This window comes from Eleginops maclovinus, chromosome 2 (assembly GCF_036324505.1).
Source record: "Eleginops maclovinus isolate JMC-PN-2008 ecotype Puerto Natales chromosome 2, JC_Emac_rtc_rv5, whole genome shotgun sequence".
Taxonomy (NCBI): Eukaryota; Metazoa; Chordata; class Actinopteri; order Perciformes; family Eleginopidae; genus Eleginops; species Eleginops maclovinus.
The window spans coordinates 5,062,511-5,087,321 of NC_086350.1; the positions used below are offsets into that span (position 1 = coordinate 5,062,511).

The following is a 24,811-nucleotide window of genomic DNA, read 5'->3' on the forward strand; positions in this document are numbered from 1 at the left end:
TCTCCCAAATGTGGAGAAAACATAATAATCCTTTTCATAGATGCAGGAAGAATGAGGTGAAAGACTGAAGCAGCCTACACACACTGTTGGACATCCATCTCAAATTCACACCCATTAAAACAAATGTTCACCTCACGCCCACTGTCTCTGAGTGCACAAAAATCAATTCTGACCCACAGCTGGATTTTGACGCAAGAAACGCCCACACATGAACCTTTTTGGCTCTCCACAATAAAAGATTGGCCTTAATCTGCATTTCAGAGGAAGATTTCATGCATGGCGCAATCATGGGAATTTTCCCAGAACTATTTGAGAATGAGCCAGCAACACAAGAAGACATTCTGGATTAAAGATGCTTTGATTTAACCAGTTACTGGCCTGCTCGATTAAACTAAGCAGAGCTAACACATCTTATCAAATCACTTCTTGATCTTGGCAGAAAATAAAGCAAAGAAGAATTGTGTTCTGGTTCATAAAATCACACACAGCAAATATTTAAGAGTGTGTATTTTATCATTTGATATTAACCAACCTATTTCGTACATATTCTACCGCGAGTTCTAATATAGCCACATTTAATACACACAGCAATGCACTGATTGAAAACAGAGAATAAGTCTTACAATTTACGAGTGTTTTCAATCAGTCAGTTTCAGGCAATTTGATTGAATAGTATTTTTACAATAAACGTCTTCACAATCCTTTTTAAACAAGCCCATTTTCCAATAACTACCTATTTGAACTGCACTGTTTTTACCTTTCTATTTTATTTACTACTTATCACACTCTCAATTGTATCACACTGTGTTCAAGACAAGTTACAGCTAACTCAGTAAATGGACACATGTTTTATTTCTAATAAAAGCCTATAATTCTTTTGTTCATATTACATCACAACATCATAATGCCCCCTGTAGTGGAAGCACTGTAACCCCATGGGAACATTAAATAGGTCACAGGTTACCGCAGCTGCTAAAATTGGGGAGACATTATTTCCCTCTCAGTGGTTTTGTATTAAATATTTTAACCAAGACATGTATTTAAATGCAGTTGATAAGCCATTTACGATTGTTTTTGTTTACACACTGATTTACTGCTCTCTGTGTGTGTGTTTTTTGTGTCACACAGACAGTGGGAAGAAAGGGGGCGGGGTTACAATTAAAATGCCTCACTGTGATTGGCTGGGAGCTGAGGCGCACATGCTCCTACTCTACGCCTGCTGCCTGGGAGTTTAGAGCCGCACAACGAGCTCGAGCCACAGAAGCAACAACAGTCCGGAGGTACGCTGTGGTCCGCCTGTCCCTTTAACTCACTAAAACAAACACAGTCTGAGTAAAACAGCAGCCATGAAACAGCACAGGAGTTTTGTCGTGTGGCTGCAACTTTTCTCAGCTTGTCTGGTGTTCGGGGTGAACGGTAAGTTGCTTCTTTAGGTTTTTGTTTACAGTTCAAATAACAGCCGTTAACTTCCGTTAGTTGATTGGCGGCTTTGTCATTTGAGTTTTACGTTAACGTTTTTCTTTCTTCGTGTTTTAATCTATTTCATTTTTAGTTATTCATCGGAAATATAGTTGTTGTTTGAATTTTCCCACTGTGTGTTTAATTTCGGTGATTTAAATACAGTGGTGGAAAGTAACTAAGTACATTTACTCAAGTATTGCACTATAAATATGGCATATTTGTACATCACTTGAGTATTTCTGAGGCCAATATCATACTTTTTATTCCTCTACATTTATTTAGACCCTCATAGTTACTTTGTATATGTAAAACACATGATATGCTGATATGGTCAAATGCATACTGTACTACTAATCTACACGGTCATGCAAATCTATCTGGTCCATATTGACCACCTACAATACTAAAATCCTCTTACATGTATAAAAACAGGAATGAAGAATGATTACTTTATGTACTATAAGTACATTTTGATGCTAATACCCTTGTACTTTTTGAAATCAGTACTTTTACTTGTAATGGAGTACTTTAAGACTATGGTATTTTTACTTAAGTAAAGGATCTCAGTACTTCTTCCAACACTGTTTGATTGTAAAAAGGCACAAGTGGCACCTTCAATTCATCACCAAAGTAACAGAGAAGTGGGCATTTTAAGCGAGGAGCACAAGTTCAAGCAATCCTTGATTTGAATGAGTGAACAGGACGTGTGGGAATGTTAGACATTGTCTGCTCTGAAACTGCACAAAGAAGACAGCTGAATGTGTAGAGACATTTTATAGTTGAAAACTGCAATATCTGCATGTTTGTAGGCCAGACACATCTATGTCTGAATGTATGGTCACAGAAATATCCCCTCGAGGCATTCTTCTGTGCAGAGTGCCCCTTCTAAGAAGCATGTTACATATGTGCTGACTATTATACTCGACCAGTGTTAACCTCTTGCCATTGGCACTTGGCTTTGTTTCCATTTCCATGCATCAAACACATTTAGGGCAATGGACAAAGGGTTAAAAAAAAAAATGGCCTGATTCTCCTGCCTTCCTTTCCTGCTCAGCAACCAGGGGGAAGGCATCACATGTCAAGTGTTTTTCTTGGTGTGATGATGGATTTTCCAAATGTTCCTGTTCCAGTTAGACTTCTGCTAGGTGCTGTGTGAAAGCTGCAGTGTGTGTCTGATGGACTTTGGACTTTGAGTTGAGGAATAGGTAGTCAACATTTAACGCCTCATGAGTCAATGCTCACATCTGGGATCTTTTCATTCCTTGAGAGATTACTAGAAAATGTAGAGAAAAGGTGTATAAAAGGAGGTCATTTAACATTTGACTTTGGCTTGAATTTTCTTATTGAATCTTAATGCAGCATTACAAGTGGTTATGAAACCTTTTACATAACTAGTGTATTCTTTATTTTTCACCCCACCAGCTTCCACAAAGTGGTCATTAGTCTGCCTGGGGTCAACAGAAACAATGATAAAAACAGTTTAAAATCCTACAATGTAATACATAAAGACATGGAAAGTATGAAGATCAGGATACAGAAAAGAAAGATAATGAGAGGAAGTTATGTTTTAAAGTTTCACTTAATTAGCTTAACCTTTCATAGAGTTCACATGACATTTGTTTTTTCATCATAGTGTCCTCATGTTTTCAAATGCTTCAGTGGATCCACTATGTTGACTGACACTGCAGGCTGCAGAAGCAAGCATGTGACTTCACTTGGGCCGGACAGGAGATTTGCTCAATTTGGAGATTAACGCTCTACTTATCTTGGAACAGGGTTACAACAGGAACTAAATCGTTTTTTTACAGATATCCAAAAAGACACCAACTCCACTGAGATTCTGACTGTATTCCCATTGCATGTCCTGCGACCTCCCTATATAGACCTGCGTGTAAACCCTCCCTGGTGAATATCATACATAAATGTTTGATACACTTTTAAAAAAAAAAACGTTTTGTTTGAATAGAAATCGAAATAGAATGCAGCCTGATGAGAAGGGATCCTATCCCAACATGTTTGTACCCGAGCCCAGGGCCTCAGGGGATAGGTGTGGTTTCTCTGGTCCAAACATTGAGTCACTTTTCCTGGATGAAGTCGCCAACACAGGCATGCCACTGAACTTCCGCCCACAACAGCACTCGCTAAGACCTTTCCACGCTGTCAGGGAGCTGAGGGGGGGGACTTTGGGCTGCTGTGTCATGCTAAATGTTTACAGGGCATGATAAAAGCTGAGGGGAGGTTTTCCCCCGCTGTGTTTTACCTGATTAGGCTCCATTCAGCAGGTTTACTGCTGTTTGCTGCTGAATGGAGAGAAGTTGAAACGGTGTGTTCTGTTTCAGGGCTGAGGCAGAGTTTTATCACAACAGGACCACTTAGGGTTACTGAGTGAACAAGGGCTAAATATAGTCAGCCGCTGGACCAATGGCGTGCCATGAGTGTGTGTCTGTGTATAATTTGTGAATGTAGGCGGTTGCATATAAACACCTTTCAGTTGAAATTGCTGCAATTTCCTTGTGGGTGTAAGATAGCATTTGATTTTATCAGGCAGTTAATTAAACAGGAATTAAATCTCCTGCTGATGAGACTGATTTGTTTTATCTACACAGAAAGAGTCAAATGCAGTGTGACTTTTATACTGTAGTTATTACAGGTAATTGTTACTAGATTAGAATGATTGATGTACTTTTTAATAAAATGGGATAAAAAGATCATGTGAGGACATATTGTAAAGACAGTGATGTAAAGTAATTGGTGGAGGCTTCCAAGGAAGAGGGTGTAATTTTGTTAAATTTAGATTGTTATCAGTATGAGACATCAAGCCAGATGAAAACTAAAACTAAGAACAGAAAGAATCAAGAATACTGACGTTTCTCAAGCACAAAGACCATGTTTATCCACGTTCTTAAATGTGAAGATAAAACAATCCTCCTGTAGAAGTCCTGCTGGCTCTGGAGAGTTATAATGTGCATTTACAAATTATTTATAATAGATGAAACCATTAATGGGTTCATCAAAAGATAATCAGAAGTAAATTATTGCAAACATAATAGTTAGAGGCAGCCCAAGACTAATGTTCTGTGTGTCAGTAAGTTTGAATGTGTGAGAGAAATACCATCTGCCCGTGCCGGGTCTCTCTTCCCTTCAGGCTGCTGTCCTCCTCAGCACTGATGACTTCATCATTACTTTTCCTACCAAATCCCTCAGGACAGGACCGGCTCGGTTTCTTCTATTTAAAATATGAATAGCTTCCGTGATCAATGTTTCATTGCAATATGGACGGTCTTCTAATTTGGGCCACCTTATTAGCGGCTTAGTGGCCCCACTTTCCAATCTGCCATGTTGAATATTTTACACGCTGTCATGCGACCTTAAATACTGAGCCAAGGACAAAGTCGGAGGTACTTGAATCCCAGAGCAAGACAGTTTGGAAGTTGTGTATCTTACAATACAGGCAGAGCCACTTGGTGACCTAGTGAGTGGATATATATATATATATATTTATAGTACAACTCAATTCAGTTTAGACAGTTGTTGTGACACAGTAAACTCAGGCTCTGATCAGGTACAGTACACCAGTTGAAAGCTTGTTGTGAGGTTGTGTGTGCATGACGCAGCCGTGTGTATTTTTAGTTGCCTGGGCTTTGTTTTCTGTTTAGTTTTTTCAAGCAGCAGATGGCAGATGCTGTTGCTGCGGAGTAGTACTTGCAGATAACAGAAAGCTCACCTGCGTGTGTGTGTGTGTGTGTGCGTGTGCGTGTGCGTGTGCGTGAGACATGCAGGCCTCTCTCCTTTTTCTTTCTGGAACACTGAGTTGAGAACGCTGAGTTCCCACACTTGCCTGCTAGCCTCGACTGCGTGACAGAGCAGAGGGCAGAGCGTTTACTGTTCTCGGGCCAAAGGACATATCCGATATGAGCGTTGATGGAAGCGAACACACACACATATGTATATCCACATGTTTGCAGCCCCTGCACAAGCACCAGGTATGGAGCAGAACACTGACATATTTTTTCCTTTAATTTCTTTAATGTATTATTTTTCGGTATTTTTCTCCTGCAAACTGTACCGATTTATCCCAAATCATCTTTAATAACTCAAGAGTAATTCAGATGAAATAGATTGAGTCGGCTGTGCACTGTGTGTTTCACTAACATGGAAAATAGCTTTGGCAGATAAGCCTCTCTTAAACACTGAAACCCCCTGAAAAGATTTTGATCAAGGCTTGCTTGCTGAGTTCTGTCAAGTTGATTTTTATCCAAAGTGCTATTTTCTGTCCAAAGCCAGGGCTTCTTCTCTAATATACACTGCAGCAACTGTCCTTATCCACCCCCACCACTATGTCCTGAAATGCCTCCCTCGCCTTCATCTCCATTCATGGCGCAGAGCCCTTGAATGACTTCCTAGAGAAGCTTTTACCACCCCCGAGGTGTTTTACTCTGATGCCTCCTTAAACGTATGGGTTATGTTAACGTTTTGTCCACCTAGGCTCTAATATGGTCAGAGGGCAGCGCTAACTCAGATAACTGGTTGATCCTCTCAGTAACAGCCGATTAACTTGTAGTAACTCCTCCTTCTGTGAAGCTCCGACAGGAAACGCACCATTTGTGCTGCCACTCGTAAAGTAAACACAAGACTTGTTAGGGTCACTCATTCCAGACCCAGCCCCCTGAAACGAAATGCCAGTCGCTATAGTCAGTTTTTAAATATAAGGCTTGTTTTCTAAGAGCATTTTTATAAAGCCAGGTTGCAAGTGTTAAAACCAATGTACAGAGGCGAAAGGGTTCAACAAGGTCAGAAGAAGCCTGCTTTATTGGCTGGTTGCACAAGTCACTGCTGTCATCAGACATAATAATGGATACAAGATATTTAAATACCCAGACTTTAGTGACTTTGACTTTGTTTTAGGGTATTTGGTGTCTTCAAAATGTTGGCATTAAAATCAATTTGTGCTTCAGAAACTGACATGATACCCTTCCCTTATAACTGGGGCTCAAAGCTTTTGCAGGATCACATTCTGTTTCTTTTTGGCAGGACTGAATTATTATGTGATTCTGGCTCTCACAGCGGTTTCTGTCTGGTATTTGAACCTCATTCTTGGGATGGGGCATCATGGGAAAGGCACAGACCATGACTCATAACGAAAAGCACAATACCCTTCGGAAATGGCTCAGCCTGCCAAACATAACTGCACATACTTTTCAAATGTGTCATGGTGGTGTGGACTAAAGTGGGGCACCATGTTGGGTGCTTTTTGTTCTGCTGTCACTTTGACAAATGTATTATATGTTTTTTACTGCATTTAGAAGTTCGGCAAAATAGATGTGGTTTTTTGCGGTATCGTCAGACTCATCGAAAATCTGTGTGTTTGCATAATAAATACCGGTATATTGTTTTTGGAAGACAGCCAATGTTTACAAGTACGCGCCTCCATTTAATTAAAAATAACAAGAACACATTAACATGCTGAGGCTGGTTAGGCTATGACTTCAGTAACAGCCCTATAGTCACATGCAGACTGAAGAGGGTCACTATGAAGTGTTGTCTGTCACACCTGATGTGTTCTGGGGAATGGAGTAGGTTTGGGTATTGTCCTTATATAGACAGTTGAAGCAGCTCAAAGGGCAAAAACACAAAAGCATTCCTCACTTATATTTCTTGGTAACTATCCTTGCAGCGGTTTGTGCTACTCTTGTCGAGGTTATTACATTTTTGGTTTCCATCCACAGTTTTCAGTAGATTGAAAGTAGTTCCAGTTAAAGGTGTTGACAGACACAGAGACACTGATTCTGGAGAAAGATACGACTGTTGAATTTAGAAGTTGTTATTTCCCAAGCAGTGAGCTCTTCCTCTTCACTGTTTTTTGGGATGGAGGCTGAAATGGAATGACTCATAAAACCAAAATGATCTGCCAGGCTGGATATAACAGGAGGCGAGTGAGGATTGAGGGAAACCATTTTTTGTGAATGAGTAAAAATATTTGAAATCCTATTTTCTGCAGCGATTTCTCAATAAACGAAACTACTGCCACACACTTATCTTGTAATATAAACTCCTGCTTATCTGCAACTGTATTCCTCTGCCAACTCAAGATAATGGGGGAAAAAAAGCTCTGGTTTCCTCTGAAACAGCAGAGACGTTAGCGGTTGATGCTGGGCGGAAACCACATAACACATGATAACTGCAGTGTTTTTCCCAGTTTTGAGTTTCTCTTGTTCCAGGAAGCAAAATACATTCATATTTCTCTATGAAAATGGGAAGAATAAACAACCCTTTCTTCATCCCCATGTTATTTTATCGAAGTGGTTTCTACAGACAGTCACATTACCAGGGATTTTCAAGGAGGCTCTGGTGGTTTGACCACTGTCTCTTGGCAGACAACCTTGACGAATACGTCACTAATTTCATTTCCTCAATAAAACTCCCAGCTAAGTTACCCTTGAGACCACAAGCAACGATAGCAGAGATAAATTTAGTGGAGTGTCTCTTTTATTTCCCATTTCTTGACATTATTAAGAAGTACAGTAGTCCGATTGTTCTATTAAAATGTTCTTGGAAGGACGTCGTTTATCCAACCTTGTTATTTCTCGGTGCTACGAGGCTGCAGGGAGCTGTCTGTGTAGGAAGGGCGGCTGTGTTATTTCCCAAAGATAAACAGGCAGGAATTTTTGGATAAGGAATATGTTGGCCAATCTTGTTGCCTAGTCCTGCGAAGACCACGCCACTGGACACATTACTGATAACCCCATCATGCATGGGAAGTGCAGTGCAGTCAATAAACAGACAAACAGGATGTTGTTGAAGTGGATCTCATTTTTTACCATCCCTTCTGACCTGACCTGATCTACTCTCAATTGTTAATACATAATACACCCAGTGACTCCAGATTAAAATAGAACTGCTGTCCAATGCAGTCCACAAACAACGTTTGAATGTTTATCTTGGTAGCAGGAGCGTTGGTTTTAACCGCGCTACCCTGTTGACCATAGTGTGTGCTGAATATACTCCCGAGCCCTGAGAGATGTATGTAGTTTGGGGTTTGAAAGATATAGACACTCGATGCACAGGAAGTTACAAGTCTCTTGAGAATACCGTTTTCAGCCATGTGGAGTCTGAATTACACCCTCAGACTAAAATGACAATTTTCTTTCCTGTAGAAGTCTATAAAAATATTTATCTTCTCCCACAAGTCTTTTTTTTTTGGGATTAAAAGCGGTATCGTGCTAAGAAACAAGAATAATCTAATTTAAGCCTCCATTGCAGACACTGTGGTTCTTCAACCACCACTTTCAAACTTGGGGTCCAACCTCAATTTCCTCAACAATTATCTAAATGAGTGTTAACTTGGAAAAGACTTCCCTGTCTTCAAGGGTGTTAAAAGCCTCCCAATTATTCACTTCCCTCATATTCTAAGTGTCAAAACAGGGTGTAATTGAAACCTTAACTTCCAAAATGCTATGTGCTGCGTCTATATTGGGGAAAAATGTAATTACTGGCTCATTGTTCAATATTTTCTTTTTATCCTAGGTGCTATAATTTCCTGTTCAACACCATTTTGTGAGGAGCTGACTTCCTTTATCATACTTTGCTCTCAATTTTTTTATCATTCATTATTTTGTGAACAATGTTGTCATAGTTTCCAAAGGGCGGATACTTTTGAAAACCACTACACGCCTCTTGATTCCTTTTTTCCCCTTCCCATTGCGAGCTGACACCAATTCCCTCATGCCCAGAGAGCTGCCAGATTGTCAGGTTCAGGCATCAGTGAGGCTGGTGGAAGCATCCAGCGCTGTGTTGTGTTTTAGTGATGGCTTACTCAGCTGTTCAGAGCGGCACATCCAGCAGGCTGTTTACTCTTTATTCAGCAGCACTGCAAGAGAATGGACTTATGATTTTACCTGATACTCAGGACATGGTTTACTCTTAAACTGATTTAAATACTTAAGTTTTGATTCTGCAAAATACAAAAGGAACAAAAAGCCATAAACATTACTCACTCTTTATACCGAACACACATCTTATTAGTCACGAGTTAAACACCCAACATCTGTTTCTGATTGCACTAGGAACAATATTATGATGGGTGGGGACAAAAAAAAATGATGCTGTCTGTGTTTGGGAGGTTCCTTGAATTACAATTACAATCTTTTTGACTAGATACATTTCTTTTAACTGAACACAATCCCTCTCCTCCTCTCTCCTCCTCTCTCTAGGTGATTACTGTAAAATAAACGTGTGCAGTAATGGTGGAACCTGTGTGACCGGGGCAGGAGCTCCGTTCATCTGCATCTGCACTGACGGCTTCTCTGGAGACACCTGCAATGAGACTGAGACTGGTAAGCCAATTCTCTGATAATGTGTGGTGTGTTCTAAATTGTCAAAATGTAACCAATTCTGACCTAAAAGATCAATTGAATTTTCTAAAATGTATATCAACGCTACATACAACCTCAGTTAAATGTTTTTCCTCTCCTTCCTCTAATGTGACTATATTTCTTCCAATAGGGCCCTGCCACCCCAACCCGTGCAAGAATGAGGGCACCTGCGAGTTGACGGGCCAAACGCGCCGTGGGGACGTCTTCAGCGAGTACGTCTGCCAGTGCCCAGCAGGTTTTGACGGAGTCCACTGCCAGAACAGTGAGTCTATGCTCCCTCCTCAACAGGTTTATCAGTTATATCAACAGCTATAGCTATCAATGTGTGGCTGTGTTAATATGGGAAGCATGTGTTACAGACTAATTCAAAAACCAATTCCACTTGGAAGTCTTGAATTTTTATATCACGATCAATAGATTTAAAAAAAAAATGTTTAAGTGTTTTTGTTGTGACCGGATTAATAGTGAATTCACATTTTGGTTGGCCAACTTCCAGATCATAAGCAGCCACTGTTGTGTACTAAATGCATGGACTGACTATGAGCGAATATTAGTAAGAATCTGTTAAAACCAGATTTCAAGATCAGTGGGCATATTCTAGGTGCCATTTTACACAAAAATCTAATCTTAGGACTGTTTTATTCAAATTGTCATTAAGAGCAGCTGAAAGCCGGTCCCTCTCTTAAAGACCGCTGATATGCATTCCTGTACATTTTATTGGCAAGTCCAGTGAGGTCACGGCTAATCTGTCTAACCTGGCACACTAACATGGAGACAGCTGCTGTGAGCGGGGGCCACCAGACGGACAGATGCCCTCCTTATGGGAGCTTCATTCACACGTCACTCAGACCTGGTTGGTTCACTCAGGGTCAGCCCGAGAGAAGGAAGCAACGGTGGGAACATGTGCTGCCCGCAGTCATGCACACAGAGACAGATGGCTACTGTTTGCGTGAGGAGGCGGCAGAAAAACAGTGGCCAACTGTGCACAAACAAGTAGTTCAGCAGGACCAAGTGAGACTTTTAGGAAGAGTGTTTGTTTCTGATTGTTCACTTATGCCTTTTTATCCTAGGTGTCGAAGGGGCAGATTTAAGTTCGAGAAAAGGTAACAGTGGGGAAAAAAGCCTGGAAGAGGGAATGGTGTGTGTTTGTTTTTGTGCTGTGGTCTGTTTTCCTTCTTGGATCCAGGTGCTCTCTATTCTCTTGGCTTAATGTCAAGCATATACAAACCACACACACACACACACACACACACACACACACACACACACACACACACACACACACACACACACACACACACACACACACACACACACACACACACACACACACACACACAAACACAGAGAAAGAGCACTATCTCTCCTTAATTCAAGGCCAGCAACAAATACATTTCATCAGTCCTCCCACACAGACAGGAAGGAAGTCATCCTTTCGCAGACAAAGATGTAACTCCCTGGTGGCTCATCAGTGAATTATACATGTGCTTTCTGAGCCAATTAAGATGTTTCCAAGCTATCATCTATTTTAATTTAGAATTCCCCAGCCCGTATTTATGCTCCACACATTCTAATCTGTTTGTGTTTTCTTCAACCCCCAAGAACCACAAATCACAGCTCATCAAAATCCATATATTCACAAGTCCTTTGGCAGGGACTGTTGGCTTTGCTGCCAGAATGCGAGCCCTCTGCAGAGCAGGCATTTACACTAATGAGATAATGCCTCGGGATAATGACGAGGGGAATTTATTTGACCGCGTTGGTTTTTGAGAGCCCCCCTGAGGACTGATGGGTCAGGGAGTTGCCCTTCCATTCACAGCCACTGATGACTGTGTTGTGACAGTTTAAGTGCTCTCTAATTTGTGTGTCTGTTTGTGTGTGTGTGTGGGCAAGGAGGTTCATGGTAGCCAGCTCCGATGGTTTGTGCGCATCAGATAAGGAGACAAGCTGTAGAAAACCAGCGACTGTGGTTAACCCGTGGAGGCGTAAAACATTCATCCTTTACACATACTAACCTTACACATAAAAATGCATATTGCTACAGATTTTCTGATGTAGGACCTGATTTTAAAAAGTACAATCTTCTCACTTTTCACATGAGGGTGTGTGGAAGCCTGTGATTGGTGTATGGACGCCTGTGATTGGTGTAGAACAGAAAAAAAGTTAAACAGCCAAAACAGAGTTGAACAAGTAGGTGTTTGCAAAGTGGAGCCATACGACGAAGAATACTGGGTTCTCACACAAGCCACTGCATCCATAAAACTATAATAGATAAATGTAGTAAAGACGTGGAAGGTGGACTTGGGAGTAGAATAAAAATAGCACGGTCCTCTCCTGCTAGGCCTGCTGTCACTAAGGGGAAAAAAAGAAAAAGATTGTTGTCAATATGTTTTTCTTTGATGAATAATCTTCTGCTCAAAGGATTCAAATCCTTCTGAGAAATAAATTCAAGGGAGCAAAAAAAAATCTTGACTGGAAAAAGCTTAATCACGTGTTGGCTGCACATCCCACATGAAGAACCACACACAGCTCATGATCTCATATACACAGTGTTTAGCACACACACACACACACACACACACACCTCTTCTCTTGTGCCAGTGGAGCCAACAGAAAGTGGCGGTCCACGCTGTGCACTCGCAACGTCAGCGCTGCTACTGTTGCCGGGCGGAAAGTGAGCGTGGAGGCGGAACGGTGAATTAAGTCTGCCCTCCTGACAATGTCACACTCACTACTCTGACTGGAGCACTTCTGACTGTACCGTCAAATTGGCCTAAAAGCATTTATGGGGTGCTGAAAGAAGTGTGTGTATGGAGACGCAAGGAGAGAAAGGGCGATAGCTGTTCACTTTACTTCCCGCCAAAGCAGATGGATAGAAACAGAGAGAGAAGGAGACCTCCTCTAGTTTCGGTCTGTAAATCCTAGATTTTCACAACAGATTAAGGCAGCAATTTGCTTCTTGCAAGTTGCCAAGGGGGTGTGTATTAATGCTTGTTCAGTTCAGTTTTCTGCTCCTCCCAAGATGTGGCAGCGTGGGCAGACTGGGCCCCCTAAGGAATACAGGGTTTTGTAAAATGTGTATTTACGTGTGCTGGCGCTGTCTGGTGTGCATGTACTGGTTGACTACTGTCTGCATTAAACCAACTTGATGGATAAGATCCCCAAAGCTGCTTACCTGGGATCACAACATGGTCTTAAGGAACAGCTGTTGGGTGTTCTCACTGGTGCGGCTTAACCTTCACAGGTAAGCTTTATGATGGAAACATCATGAGACAGTTAAGCCACTAGGTTTGTGATCAATACAGAAGATCTGACTGAAACTGATCTTACATGCGCTGAAACGGTTCATTATCAAGTTCTGCCATCAAGTTGGTATGAATGAATGAATATACCTAGGTTTACTAAAGTTGAGTTGTGCATTTTCACATCTTCAGCCTTGCTTGATATCCTTCAGAAACGATAAGAAACCACATAGTTAAAATATGTAACCATAAATATTGTGTTAAATAGCACTAGACTAGACAGACGTTCAGGAGGGAAAAACCCACATTTGATAATTCAATAACACCCTTTTTATTGAACCACCTAAAGTCAACACAGTTTCCCTCTATTTATGTGTTACAAGACAAAGAGAATTTAATAAACGTGCAATCGAAATACATGTATGGATCTGTATTTACTGTAGAAATAGACAGCTTGATCTGCATAGATAAAAAAACAACCTTATGATGCTGCAGACTTCTAACAACCAGGGCACAGGATCTGAGGTGTCACCACGCGTTGATCTTTCAGAGTGAGCTATTGAAAACACAGCTTTAAATATGATGCTCTGTAAATACACTTTATGACATCAGTAGTCTCATCCCTCCAGAGGCACCCTGGCAGAGGTCTGCTTCAGATCTATTCTGGGTTCTGCTGGGGCTCCCCGCTGATCTGCAGCCAGTCCGCACAGCGCACAGCAAATTACACATCTGGAAACCTTTGGGCCTTTTTTACGTAATATTCTTTTTTATCTGGTTACCATCAAGCTTTACTGCAGTTGCTGTTCCATGGAAACCCTAGGGGTGTGATTACAAAATATGTAATTATTTGAAAGAAAATACTAACTTTTCTTTTCTTAAGCAGACTGTTATACATTGTGAGACTAAAAGATGGATTTTTGGTGTTCAGAAATGTACTAGTATACTCTGTGTATGTTTCTTGAGTTGTACTCCTCAGATAGTTAGATAGTGTGGTTGTCAAAGTATAAACATCACAGCGAATGTAGTTTCAAAACTCAGTTTGATTCTCTTGTGAGCTGAGGTCTTCTTTAGGGCCAGGTCCGGCTGGCTGCGGCGGTGTGGATGCTTTGCTGATCACCACGTGCACTGCCAGCTGACCTTGGCTTTCCATCGATCAGGATCAGGTTTCAAACAAGCTGCATGAGATCTGTATTGGTTTTTGCTGCATGCCGAGACAGATATTGACACTCTGAATATTGTGGTGGTGTGCTATTTCTGTTTGGAGCTATAGACATGTACATGCACTACCCCCCCAAATCTATATGCAAACAGTGGATAGTTTTAAATAGGTAACACATGATTGAATATCAGTGTGTTTCCTGGTTTGCATTTAAATTGACAGCGGTTTCATCCTGAATCATCTCTAAAAAATCTTTCAATCAGTTGCATTAAGGAAATATTTGCTTCGGTACCAGCCTTTGACCCAGTTCATCATTCTTTACTCTCTCTGTCTCCCTGTCCATGGCCCAGGCATGCGGCCTTGGAATATTCCTGAAATCTCTGAGAGAGGCAGCTCCGTCTCTTTGTTATTGCCGGCTTAGAGTCAAACACAAGCTGACACAAGATGGTTTACTGGCCAGGGACATCTGGTAGTCCACCTTATCGGATACCCATGCCCCTTTGGCACACATTCTTTAGTCAGGGACAAGAGTTATGGGGCTTTGGCCTGTTTTATCTTGCTATGATTAATGTTGATTATGCCCGTAGAAGTAGTTCAAGTCTCAGACTGGAATAGAGGTCTTCAGAATTGGAGCTGTGTGACCTGGTGGCTGCAGCAAATGTATTTTTTCCAGCCATAACTGTCTTTGTAAATTCTCAGGCCATAACTTCAGATGAATCTTCAGTGTCTGACATCAACCTCGAGCTCTCCTGTGTTCTATTTGTGTTTCGAGTCCTTGCTCCATTAGTTTCCATCTCAAGTTGACCATGAGTAAAAACATTCAGGCTTGTAGCTCTGGTGAAAACAACAACCTTCAAGTCTTTGACATTTTTTAATACGTTTATTTAACAGTGACAGTGCACATTAATAAACATTCCTGTAAATGCTCCAAAGTAAGTCAATAGGCTTTTTCTTTTTTGTTAAAGTGCACAATACACTACTTTTTTCTTTATTTTGAGCAACCAGTGCCTTTATTCAAGCGAGAGATAGATGGGAAGACACGTGGCAAATGGTCCCAGGCTGGATTTGAACCCAGGTCCACCGTATGGGGACCTGGGTTCGAATCCAGCCCGCTCTACCAACTGAACTATATGGCGACCCAAGAGGCTATTTCTCATCTGTTGTTCTGGACAGACCTTGTAAGTCACCCAAAAGAAACATTTAATGTAAAAAAGTAAATCAATTCAGTAAAAACATACAACAAAGATGCTTATATTACTGGAAAATGTGATGCTTTTGTGTCTGACTCTGTCCCTACATTCACTGTAATTTATTACTGATGTAGGTGTGAATCATCCTTTGAGATCTGAAGTGAGCAATGTTTTAGAACCTGCTCAAATAAAATGCATGTGTGCCCTACGCAGCAAATAAACAATACATATTTTTAACCATCTTCACAACATATATCTTAATCCAAAACTGATTTAACCAAAAAGTCGAACACATTCTGCCAGTTCTCTTTTACTTCCTGTTGTCCTTTGTTAGTATTTTAATGTATCCGTGTATCTGTATACAGAGGGATCTGCTACCTATTCGCCAGACATCTTCCAAAAAAGTAAATCGATCACATCGATTATTTACAAAGTGTAGGGAGTTTAAAACATTCAGCTGCTTCTGAAAAGGTTTGATGTGATGTAGTTTGAGCTTCCAGGGTCACTGCTGTAGACCTGGTTATCATGACTCGATGGATGACCGTATCAAAAGCAGTTCCTTCTGTGACTGTGAAAATGAATGTTTGGACACGGAGCTATTTATAGAGAGAGCATGTGGGTAGGGAGATGCTGCCATGTGTGTGTTGGTTGGATAGAAGCATAACATGGGTGCCTGGGTAGTTTGCGTGCATTTGCCTCCATAATATTCACCACTGAGGATTAGAGCTGCAGACGGTGACTGAAATATCTATTTCTTTGGTGTGCTATCATTTAAACAGCCAGCTAAAAGTGTGAGGTCAATCACAGCGCGTTTAAAGCTTAGTCACACAGCTCTCAACGGGTAGAGATGAAGAGAGTTTGAGTTTTTTCACGTTTTATTCAGCTGCTGATTCGTTTTCCTCCTTTCTGACTCATCTGACAGTCTCTGAGCTGCACTGTTTTTTGATGAGGGTGCCACCAAGAGGCAACACCAAGAATTGCAATGAAATAAAAACAAATAATGCTCTTCTTCAAGGGTTGAGCACATCTTCACACTCAGCTCAACACATTTAATTCTTGGACATTTCCACTAAACACTCCACATCCTGACCACAGTCTCTGGTGCAGCTGGGTCTTTGATGCCACATGTTTTGATCGACTACAAACAAGCCTCTCTCTCTACTCTCTTTCTACAGCTTCAGTCCTGCTGGCATGGCTTCAACTAACAGTTTGAGGAGATAAACAAACATCAAATCCTGTCCCTAAAGCATGACCTGTGATCGTCACTCACACTCCTAACTAACTGGGATCCACTTTCAGATATGGTGATAGCCGTTGACCAGGAAGCTGTTAATGTTTGTGACCTCAGTGACGGTGTGATTCGTCTCTCTGTAGATGTGAACGACTGCGCCGCCCAGCCATGCAAGAACGGAGGCATCTGCAGGGACCTGGAGGGAGATTTCAAATGCCACTGCCCGTCCCCTTATGTGGGCAAACAATGCCACCTGCGTAAGTACGACTGATACGACTTAGATTTTTTGGGAACATTTTTGGGGCATACTGTAGAAGTTACTTTTCCTTGGAATAAATTGTATATTTTACTAGGAATATATTTTATATTTTACTAGGAATAAATTGTATATTTTACTAGGTATAAATTGTATATTTTACTAGGTATAAATTGTATATTTTACTAGGAATATATTTTATATTTTACTAGGAATATATTTTATATTTTACTAGAAATAAATTGTATATTTTACTAGAAATAAATTGTATATTTTACTAGAAATAAATTGTATATTTTACTAGGTATAAATTGTATATTTTACTAGGAATATATTTTATATTTTACTAGAAATAAATTGTATATTTTACTAGAAATAAATTGTATATTTTGCTAGGTATAAATTGTAAAACATAGAAAAAATAATGCATAAAAAATGAATAAGATGCATTACTAACCCCAGGGCCATAAAGAAAAATAGTAAATAATATAAACAATTTAAAATAAGTGAACTTAAACAAAAAAAGTGGGGTAGGCATTGATGATTTAAAAAGCCATATTTTTGAAACGTGAAATAGAACTCCTGCGATCCCTTATACAGTATATTAGTTGAAGGAAGACTTTTATTAATGATGATAAGATTGGGAAGGCGACCAACTGCTGCATTTTAGGATGATCAATGGGCAGTACATAGAAAGTAAGCTAAATGAGAAATCAATACTGTATTCCATTAGGGTGACTGAAAGAGCTGCAGCCTTAAAGACTTTATGGTTCGCACAGACGAGTGGAGAATAATCTGTATGAGATATAGCTTAATGTGAACTAGACTATGCTCCTACATTTCTCTTTCTTATGGGAATCAGACATTATTAATAATAACTATATTCATATAGCACTTAAAATCTGATTTTACAAAGTGCTCTACGGAATAACAACATACTGAGAAGACAATAACGGCATAAAGCCAACAGTAAGGCCAAAAAAAACAAGACAACATGCTTACAGTAAAAACATAACTCAGGCTTTGTCAGGTGACTGACTTTGCATTAGGGTCAGAGTGGGAAATGTTGCATTCACATGAGAAACTTGCCCCCCCCCTCTCTTTTCCTCTACAGGCTGCATCTCTCTGCTAGGCATGGAGGGAGGGGGCATCGCCGAGTCCCAGATCTCCGCCTCTTCAGTGCGCTACACCATGCTGGGCCTGCAGCGCTGGGGGCCCGAGCTCGCCCGCCTTCACAACAAGGGGATCGTTAATGCCTGGAGCGCCGCCGCACACGACAAGAACCCGTGGATCCAGGTGAGACCAGGACATCTCAGAAACTGTACACATATAGTTCATGCAGGGACATTTTTTTTATGTATTCAAGTCCATACACACTTGTTTTTTTTAGATCTAGCAGTTTAGATATACCTTTCCCATTTAATAATTGTAATAATTGAAACTCCTGATTTATTGACCCATTAATACACACATGAGGAGGCTTTCTCTTTCTAATTTTGGCTCTGTTTCCTTGATTTTCAGATCAACATGCAAAGAAAGATGCGCTTCACAGGTATCGTGATGCAGGGCGCAAGTCGCATGGGTACCGCCGAGTTCATCAAGTCCTTCAAGGTGGCCTCCAGTCTGGACGGCAAGACGTACACCATGTACAGGACCGACGGACAGAGGAAGGACAATGTGAGGGGACACAACAAAACAATGCACCATATCGAACTGATTTATATGTTCTGCCAGTCAGGACACTTCAAACTCAATGCACATGGCATCTCTGTATATCTAAAATATAAAAGTATACCACTAGAGGGCGCAGTGACACCCAACCCATTGAACTGTTTGTGTAAGTTCTACACAAAAGAGTTGAGGTTTGCAAAGATGAATTAATCGGGGAGTGATTTCCATAATAGTTTTGGTTTAGTTGCTTTGTTTAGAATACCTACCTGAACTGAAAGCTGTCACTAAAATTACATTTTCAGCATCACTCGCAAGTCACAAATATGAGAGAGAAGCAGCACACTTCACACAGTAAACTATCTCCTCCTTTCTGTGTAGATATTTGTGGGAAACGTGGACAACGACGGCACCAAGACCAACCTGTTCGACCCCCCGATCATCGCCCAGTACATCCGCATCATCCCTGTGGTCTGTCGCAAGTCCTGCACAATGCGCATGGAGCTGGTGGGCTGTGAACTCAACGGTAAACTCACACAGAAAACACACACGTATCAGTATCATGATGTTTGTTAAACTCCATGTGGCTGAATGTGCTATCCAACAGTTCTTTAAGCAGTAATTAGCTCATATCTTTCCTCACTAATTATTTTCAGCCCGCGCTCAGTGATTGATCTTGAATTCAAAGGGGTATTTCTCAGAGGATTGCACTTCTTAGTAACTATGAGCAAACACGCACAGTTATCCAAACCATATGATCACACTGTATCATAGTAACGCTGCCAAGCGCGCTGCAGATGCTCCAACGGTTCAGAGATCTTTTTACTGCAGAGAAGGCATTGATCATATTCATCATATAATAGCTGTTCCTCTTGCTGTTCCGCTTTTGTGAAGCCAGTGTGGTTCTTTTGAACTCGCCATCCTCATTCCACTGTTACATCTTCCTGTCTCTCGACAGTTGTCTCCTTCATCAGATCAGTGTCTTCTCTCGTCACCCGTTTCCAGTTTGTGCATGATTCCAGAACTGCTTTATTTGAGACATGTTGGGTCACCTCGCAGTCTGATTTCAGATCACAACCAGATTGCATGACTTTTCCCTTTTTCAAACATGGAAAACATGTTTTCACTGCATTTGCTTTAATGGGAAACAGTCACTGTGACATTTTCTAAAAGACAGTCTGTTCCAGAAACGCTATCTGGGTCCATGTCACAACTAAAGACACACTGTTTTCAAAATGAGAGGATGTGACTCGTAACAATACAGCTGAAGTTTTGAACACCTTGCATGCTACATTGACTCTCTGTTTGTCCGGCCTGCATGCACATCTGCTTCACTAACCCACACTTAATAAAAAGTCTCTTGCAGCCTTTATAGATCGTAAATTGAGCTCCAGAAGTTTGTTTCTACTTGAGGTTTGGCATCTTATAACACCAATACTGTAATAACTTTGTTTGTATAGCACCTTCTTAAAACACAGCTCCATTGTGTTTTACAATCAAAACAGAACACATTTAAAAAAGTAAAGTCAAATAAAAAAGTCTTACAACAATAATTAAATTGCACAAAAGCAATCTAATAAAATAAGTGGTGTTATAATTAATCTCGGGGCTGATCAGCTCACACTGATCCTGTGAAATGATACAAAAAGTAATTTAGTTTTGGATCACCTCGATGATGGTCCCCAGATGAGCTGAGGTAAGCCTAAAGCAGGTCCAGCTGTCGGCCTCTCCGCTGCATCTTCACCATCCTCTCTGTTGGCTGCTTCACACCACTGGCTGGCCTGGGCTGCTTCCTGTCCGTCCCCTGTCTATCATACTTTCTTTTCTCTTTCCTTCCTCCTTTTTCTCTGTCTCTTCCTCTGTCTCTCTGCCTGGTCTCACCTCCACAGTCTATTCAAACACTGTAGGTTGCTCTGAGCCGATGGGCATGAAGTCCCGCTTGGTGACCGACCGCCAGATCACGTCGTCCAGCACCTTCCGCACCTGGGGCATCGAGGCTTTCACCTGGCACCCCCGCTACGCCCGTCTGGACAAACAGGGAAAGACTAACGCCTGGACCGCCGCCACCAACAACCAATCAGAGTGGCTGCAGGTAGGAGAAAAGGACAGAGCTACACATTGTTGTGGTCTTTTAGCCCATTGCTGTGTTTGTAAGGAAAAGCTGTTTCTGTGTCCTCAGGTTGATCTGGGGTCCACCAAGAAGGTGACAGGAGTCATCACTCAGGGTGCCAAAGACTTTGGCTCCATCCAGTTTGTCACAGCCTTCAAAGTGGCTCACAGTAATGAGGGGCGATCCTGGACCATCGTGAAGGACGAGACTACAAAAACAGACAGGGTTAGTCCAGCTGATCTCAGAAAACATTCAAATGAATATTGATTAAATAACTTCGGGAAAAATCTAGAGCATAAGTATGTTCATTTCTCCAAAATAGAAAAATAACACCAGAAACCCATTGACTTACAAACATATGGGAAATGCATGGTTGCAGTGCGTGAAAATAAGCAAATAGCATTATTTAATATATTAATATTAACCAAAAATATACCAAAATGACCATTCATTTAGAATAAAAGTCAATTAAATTCTTAGTGCATAGAAGTATAAAACAAAACAGGAGTCTTTTATTTATTCTTATCTGAAAACAGAGGGACGATAGCTCATATGTGATATTTCAAAGGTCTTTCATTTTGAAACTGTACACCACAATGTCCTAATATTCTTTGAGTGGCTAGTTGGGGTGACCTGCTACCACCCTGAAGTGAAATTTGTCTTTGATTATGGACTAAAAAGTGAGGGACGATAGCACATATAAGGGATTTCAAAGGTCTTTTATTTTGAAACTTTACATCAGGGAAGCTTTCTTCTACACACCTGGTACCAGTTATTTTGACAACCAATTAGTTTTGATTCTGTATGCAATCACACATGCTTCCAAAATCTGCAGCAAAATGAAGTCCTGAAACCAAGGATCTGGAACATTTGAATCTGTTTTTTTATTGGATAACGTTTGCCTTGTTTATGATGCTGTGCTAATGGTCGAGGATTATTATTATTTTCTCTTTGAGGATTTTCTCCTTTGAGTTTTGATTTCATTGTGAGTTATCGAGAGGGATTTTTCATATACATATGTTTATTGTTATTTTCTATTTCCCATTGCCATGCACCTGAAATCCAGAGAAATATTATCTGAAGATACATTATATAGTTTTTTGTGAAATGGACAACAAGCTTTAATGTTTTTAGTTTTCTTTAATAAAAAGGCAAATTAGATACATCATGGGTCACGGAATAATGGGGACAACTAAACAGCTGTCTTTATTTTTGTTATCTGGTTAGTTGAGTCCAACAGCAGCTTTGAGCCGAGTCATTTTTCTCCTTCCAGATCTTCCCTGGCAACAGCGACAACAACGTGCACAAAAAGAACATCTTCGAGCCCTCGTTCTACGCCCGGTACGTCCGCATCCTGCCGTGGGACTGGCACGAGCGCATCACCCTGCGGATGGAGCTCCTGGGCTGTGACGAGTAGCACCGCACTGGTCCGACCTCCCCCCTCCTCCTCTTCCTTTTCTCTACCTCCTCCCCGCTTCCCTCTTCCTCCTCTTTCCTCCCTTCCTTCTCCCTCCTGAGCCACACCTGCACTGCCTTGCTCTCAGCCCTAGGGGGCAGCAGACACCAGAGTAGCACAGCACCACCTGACCATGGCTGGTTTGAGGTGGGAGGTGTTACCCTTAGCCACTGTTACCAGGGTCCAGTTTACAGTCCCCTTTGTTTCCTGGAGGGATCACTCTTCTTTCCACCTGAACCAAATCTGTGATCATTCCAAGAAACAAACATCTGTTTTGTTTGTCTCTGAGCAGAGCTGAGGTCAGATCAAACAAAGATTGCCACTCCCTCCTCCCTGTGTCTGAGGTCAGGGGTAACAGGGCTGCTGCTGTATCCGCTGGTGCTGCCTACACTCTGATCCTAGATCAGCTCTACCTGGAACATTAAAACCTCTGAGACCCACAGCTGGTGATGTACATACGCTCCCCCCCGGCAGCTTGCTCCCGTCCGATAACCCAACACTTCCCTTCTCAACACACAATATCAATTATCTTCAGAGGATACTCTTATGGCTAATTTGGCTAAACAAAGAAGTGAATCTACACAAAAAAAAAGATTATATCTCGGCCAGAAACCTTTAATATCTAGTTAGTATTTGGTTGCTTTAGGTTGGATAAACTCACAAGCAATTCCGAATAGTTTGTAACCAATTTACCAGTACATTTGCTATATTTTTGCGCAATAATAAGAGACTCAAAATCTCAACGTGTTTCTGTATTTCTACTGTTTCATTGCAGAGATTTAGAAAATGAGTTTCCAGTGATTCAGAGGGTTAACGTAAGTAAAGGATTTACTCCAAATCCAGAACAGAAAAGCAAATATCCTCCTATGTACACACATCTCATTGGAACTAAACGTGTGTACAACTGCATATTAAAGCGTTTTCTAAATAATGCATCAGGGTGAAGTCATCAGCGTATCCTGTGCCAACTGAACCTCAGATTTTTTGTATTTGTGTAGAACGAAATAGTTTATGGTGAACTGACGCAGACACACACACACTCAGAGCAAAAGATTAATCAAACGCATTAAAGCCATTGAACCATCAATGTCAGTCAGTTAAACAACAGCTTTATGAGCCAGAGGAGACGCCCTCTTTGACAGACAGGATGTTATAAACAAAAGAGTTTGAGATCACTGTTGACTGAAACACTTTATTGCTCTTGAGGAATGAACATTAGCCGTTGAGGGAGATTTCACACGTGCTGTACGACATCTTACAGAAGATCTTTAGAAGTCTTATTCATTCACATCATAATTGTTTTCATGACGCTATTGCAGCCTCCATTTGTCATCCGCTGCGACAGCACATGTGTATCAGATTTCATGAGGTGGTTTATTTAAAAAACAAACAAAAAAAGCCACGTTTAAAAAAAAATGAAAGCCGGCTGTTGAGGCTTCAGATCTTGACACTTCCACTGCAAATCCATTTGACATGAACAGATTTTTAGAATGACAAGAAAGACAGTATTAAATCAAAGATCATTTCAGTGTTTGTTGTTAAGCGGTTGGCATTGGAAGAGATGGATGCTGGTGCAGAGGCTGCAGATTCAAAGATAATGGTGGGTGTTTTCGTCTCAGGTCAAAGCAGATCTGCTCCTATTGTACAGTAAATGCTACTGAAACCTATTCACACATACACACAGACACAAACACACACACACGTACTGCTTTGCTTCAAGTTGTGTTCACCGTTTTTTTTATGGCACTTTGATGTTTGTGTTTTGACATTTGTAATATCCGAAAAAATAGTTATTCTTGAAGAACAAGCAGTAAACATTCATTATTAAAAGCAAAAGAAGAAAAAAATATACTCGCAGTTCAGTTTGTTTGTTTGACATTAAACTGCGCTTTTGTAAATATATGACCTGCATATACGCAGTACCGTTGTACTGAGATCTGTCCATGTGAGTAGACGTTATTGTTCGATGCAGACCATTTACATTCTGCCTCCAGTGGAAAGCTGAGGCCCCGCTGATAAGACAGTACGAGAGAAACCAAATTAAAACTGATTTTTTACGGTTCCACCGGACATGTGACAGGAACCGCCATATGATATCATACACCCCCCCCCCCCCCCTGCCACAGTATTGTAAAACCTTTCCACCCGAATGAATTATGAATAATGGGCTTGTGCAATATTATACTGTGTTAGTTTTGATAACAATGAATATTAATTCAAGACCCTTTAAAAAATGCATGAGGGGATAGCGGTGCCACTGAGAGGGCGAGGACGGATGCTGGTGTCAAACACTGTACAATATTTATTATTGTTGCAGACGGTTCCACGACAGTCACCCTGTTACCCACGTCTGCATGCATCTTATTGACTCGTGTTACAACCGATCTTTGAATTTATTGGTGACTTAGCTTCATTTTCTTCTCGGTGTTCATCAACATCAAAGTATTGTAGATATTGTTTCCCAGGTGTTCAGGTTTCATATTATTGATCAGAAAAATGTATGTGTTTATGGTATTATGAGTTCTCTTATGCTATAATGACTGTTGACCTCATAGAAGTTTAACAGGATTTAAAGCTTGTTCTTTTTTTTATTCCAGTGTTTGGATTCCTTTATGTTTGGCCTTTGTATCTTAAAATAAAGAATAAATAAAGAATTTAAAACGAGA

The 24,811-nt window shown here is 40.9% G+C and overlaps 1 protein-coding gene across 4 annotated transcripts; it reads left to right on the top strand.

Annotated features, from left to right (window-relative positions):
- Nucleotides 1–1,246: 1,246 nt before the first annotated feature.
- On the top strand, nt 1,247–24,811 carry mfge8b (milk fat globule EGF and factor V/VIII domain containing b). Of its 4 annotated transcripts, none has more exons than XM_063906625.1 (11): nt 1,247–1,416; nt 9,672–9,794; nt 9,964–10,095; nt 10,904–10,936; nt 16,799–16,912; nt 18,026–18,207; nt 18,433–18,588; nt 18,961–19,105; nt 20,469–20,671; nt 20,759–20,914; nt 21,963–24,811. In XM_063906625.1, exons 1-11 carry the CDS (start codon nt 1,347–1,349, stop codon nt 22,104–22,106), a joined length of 1,458 nt encoding a protein of 485 aa, XP_063762695.1. In that variant the 5' UTR covers nt 1,247–1,346; the 3' UTR covers nt 22,107–24,811. The 4 variants fall into 4 exon arrangements, with proteins under 4 accessions (XP_063762695.1, XP_063762703.1, XP_063762713.1 ...); XM_063906633.1 differs by having other exon boundaries at nt 20,487–20,671; XM_063906643.1 differs by lacking the exon at nt 10,904–10,936.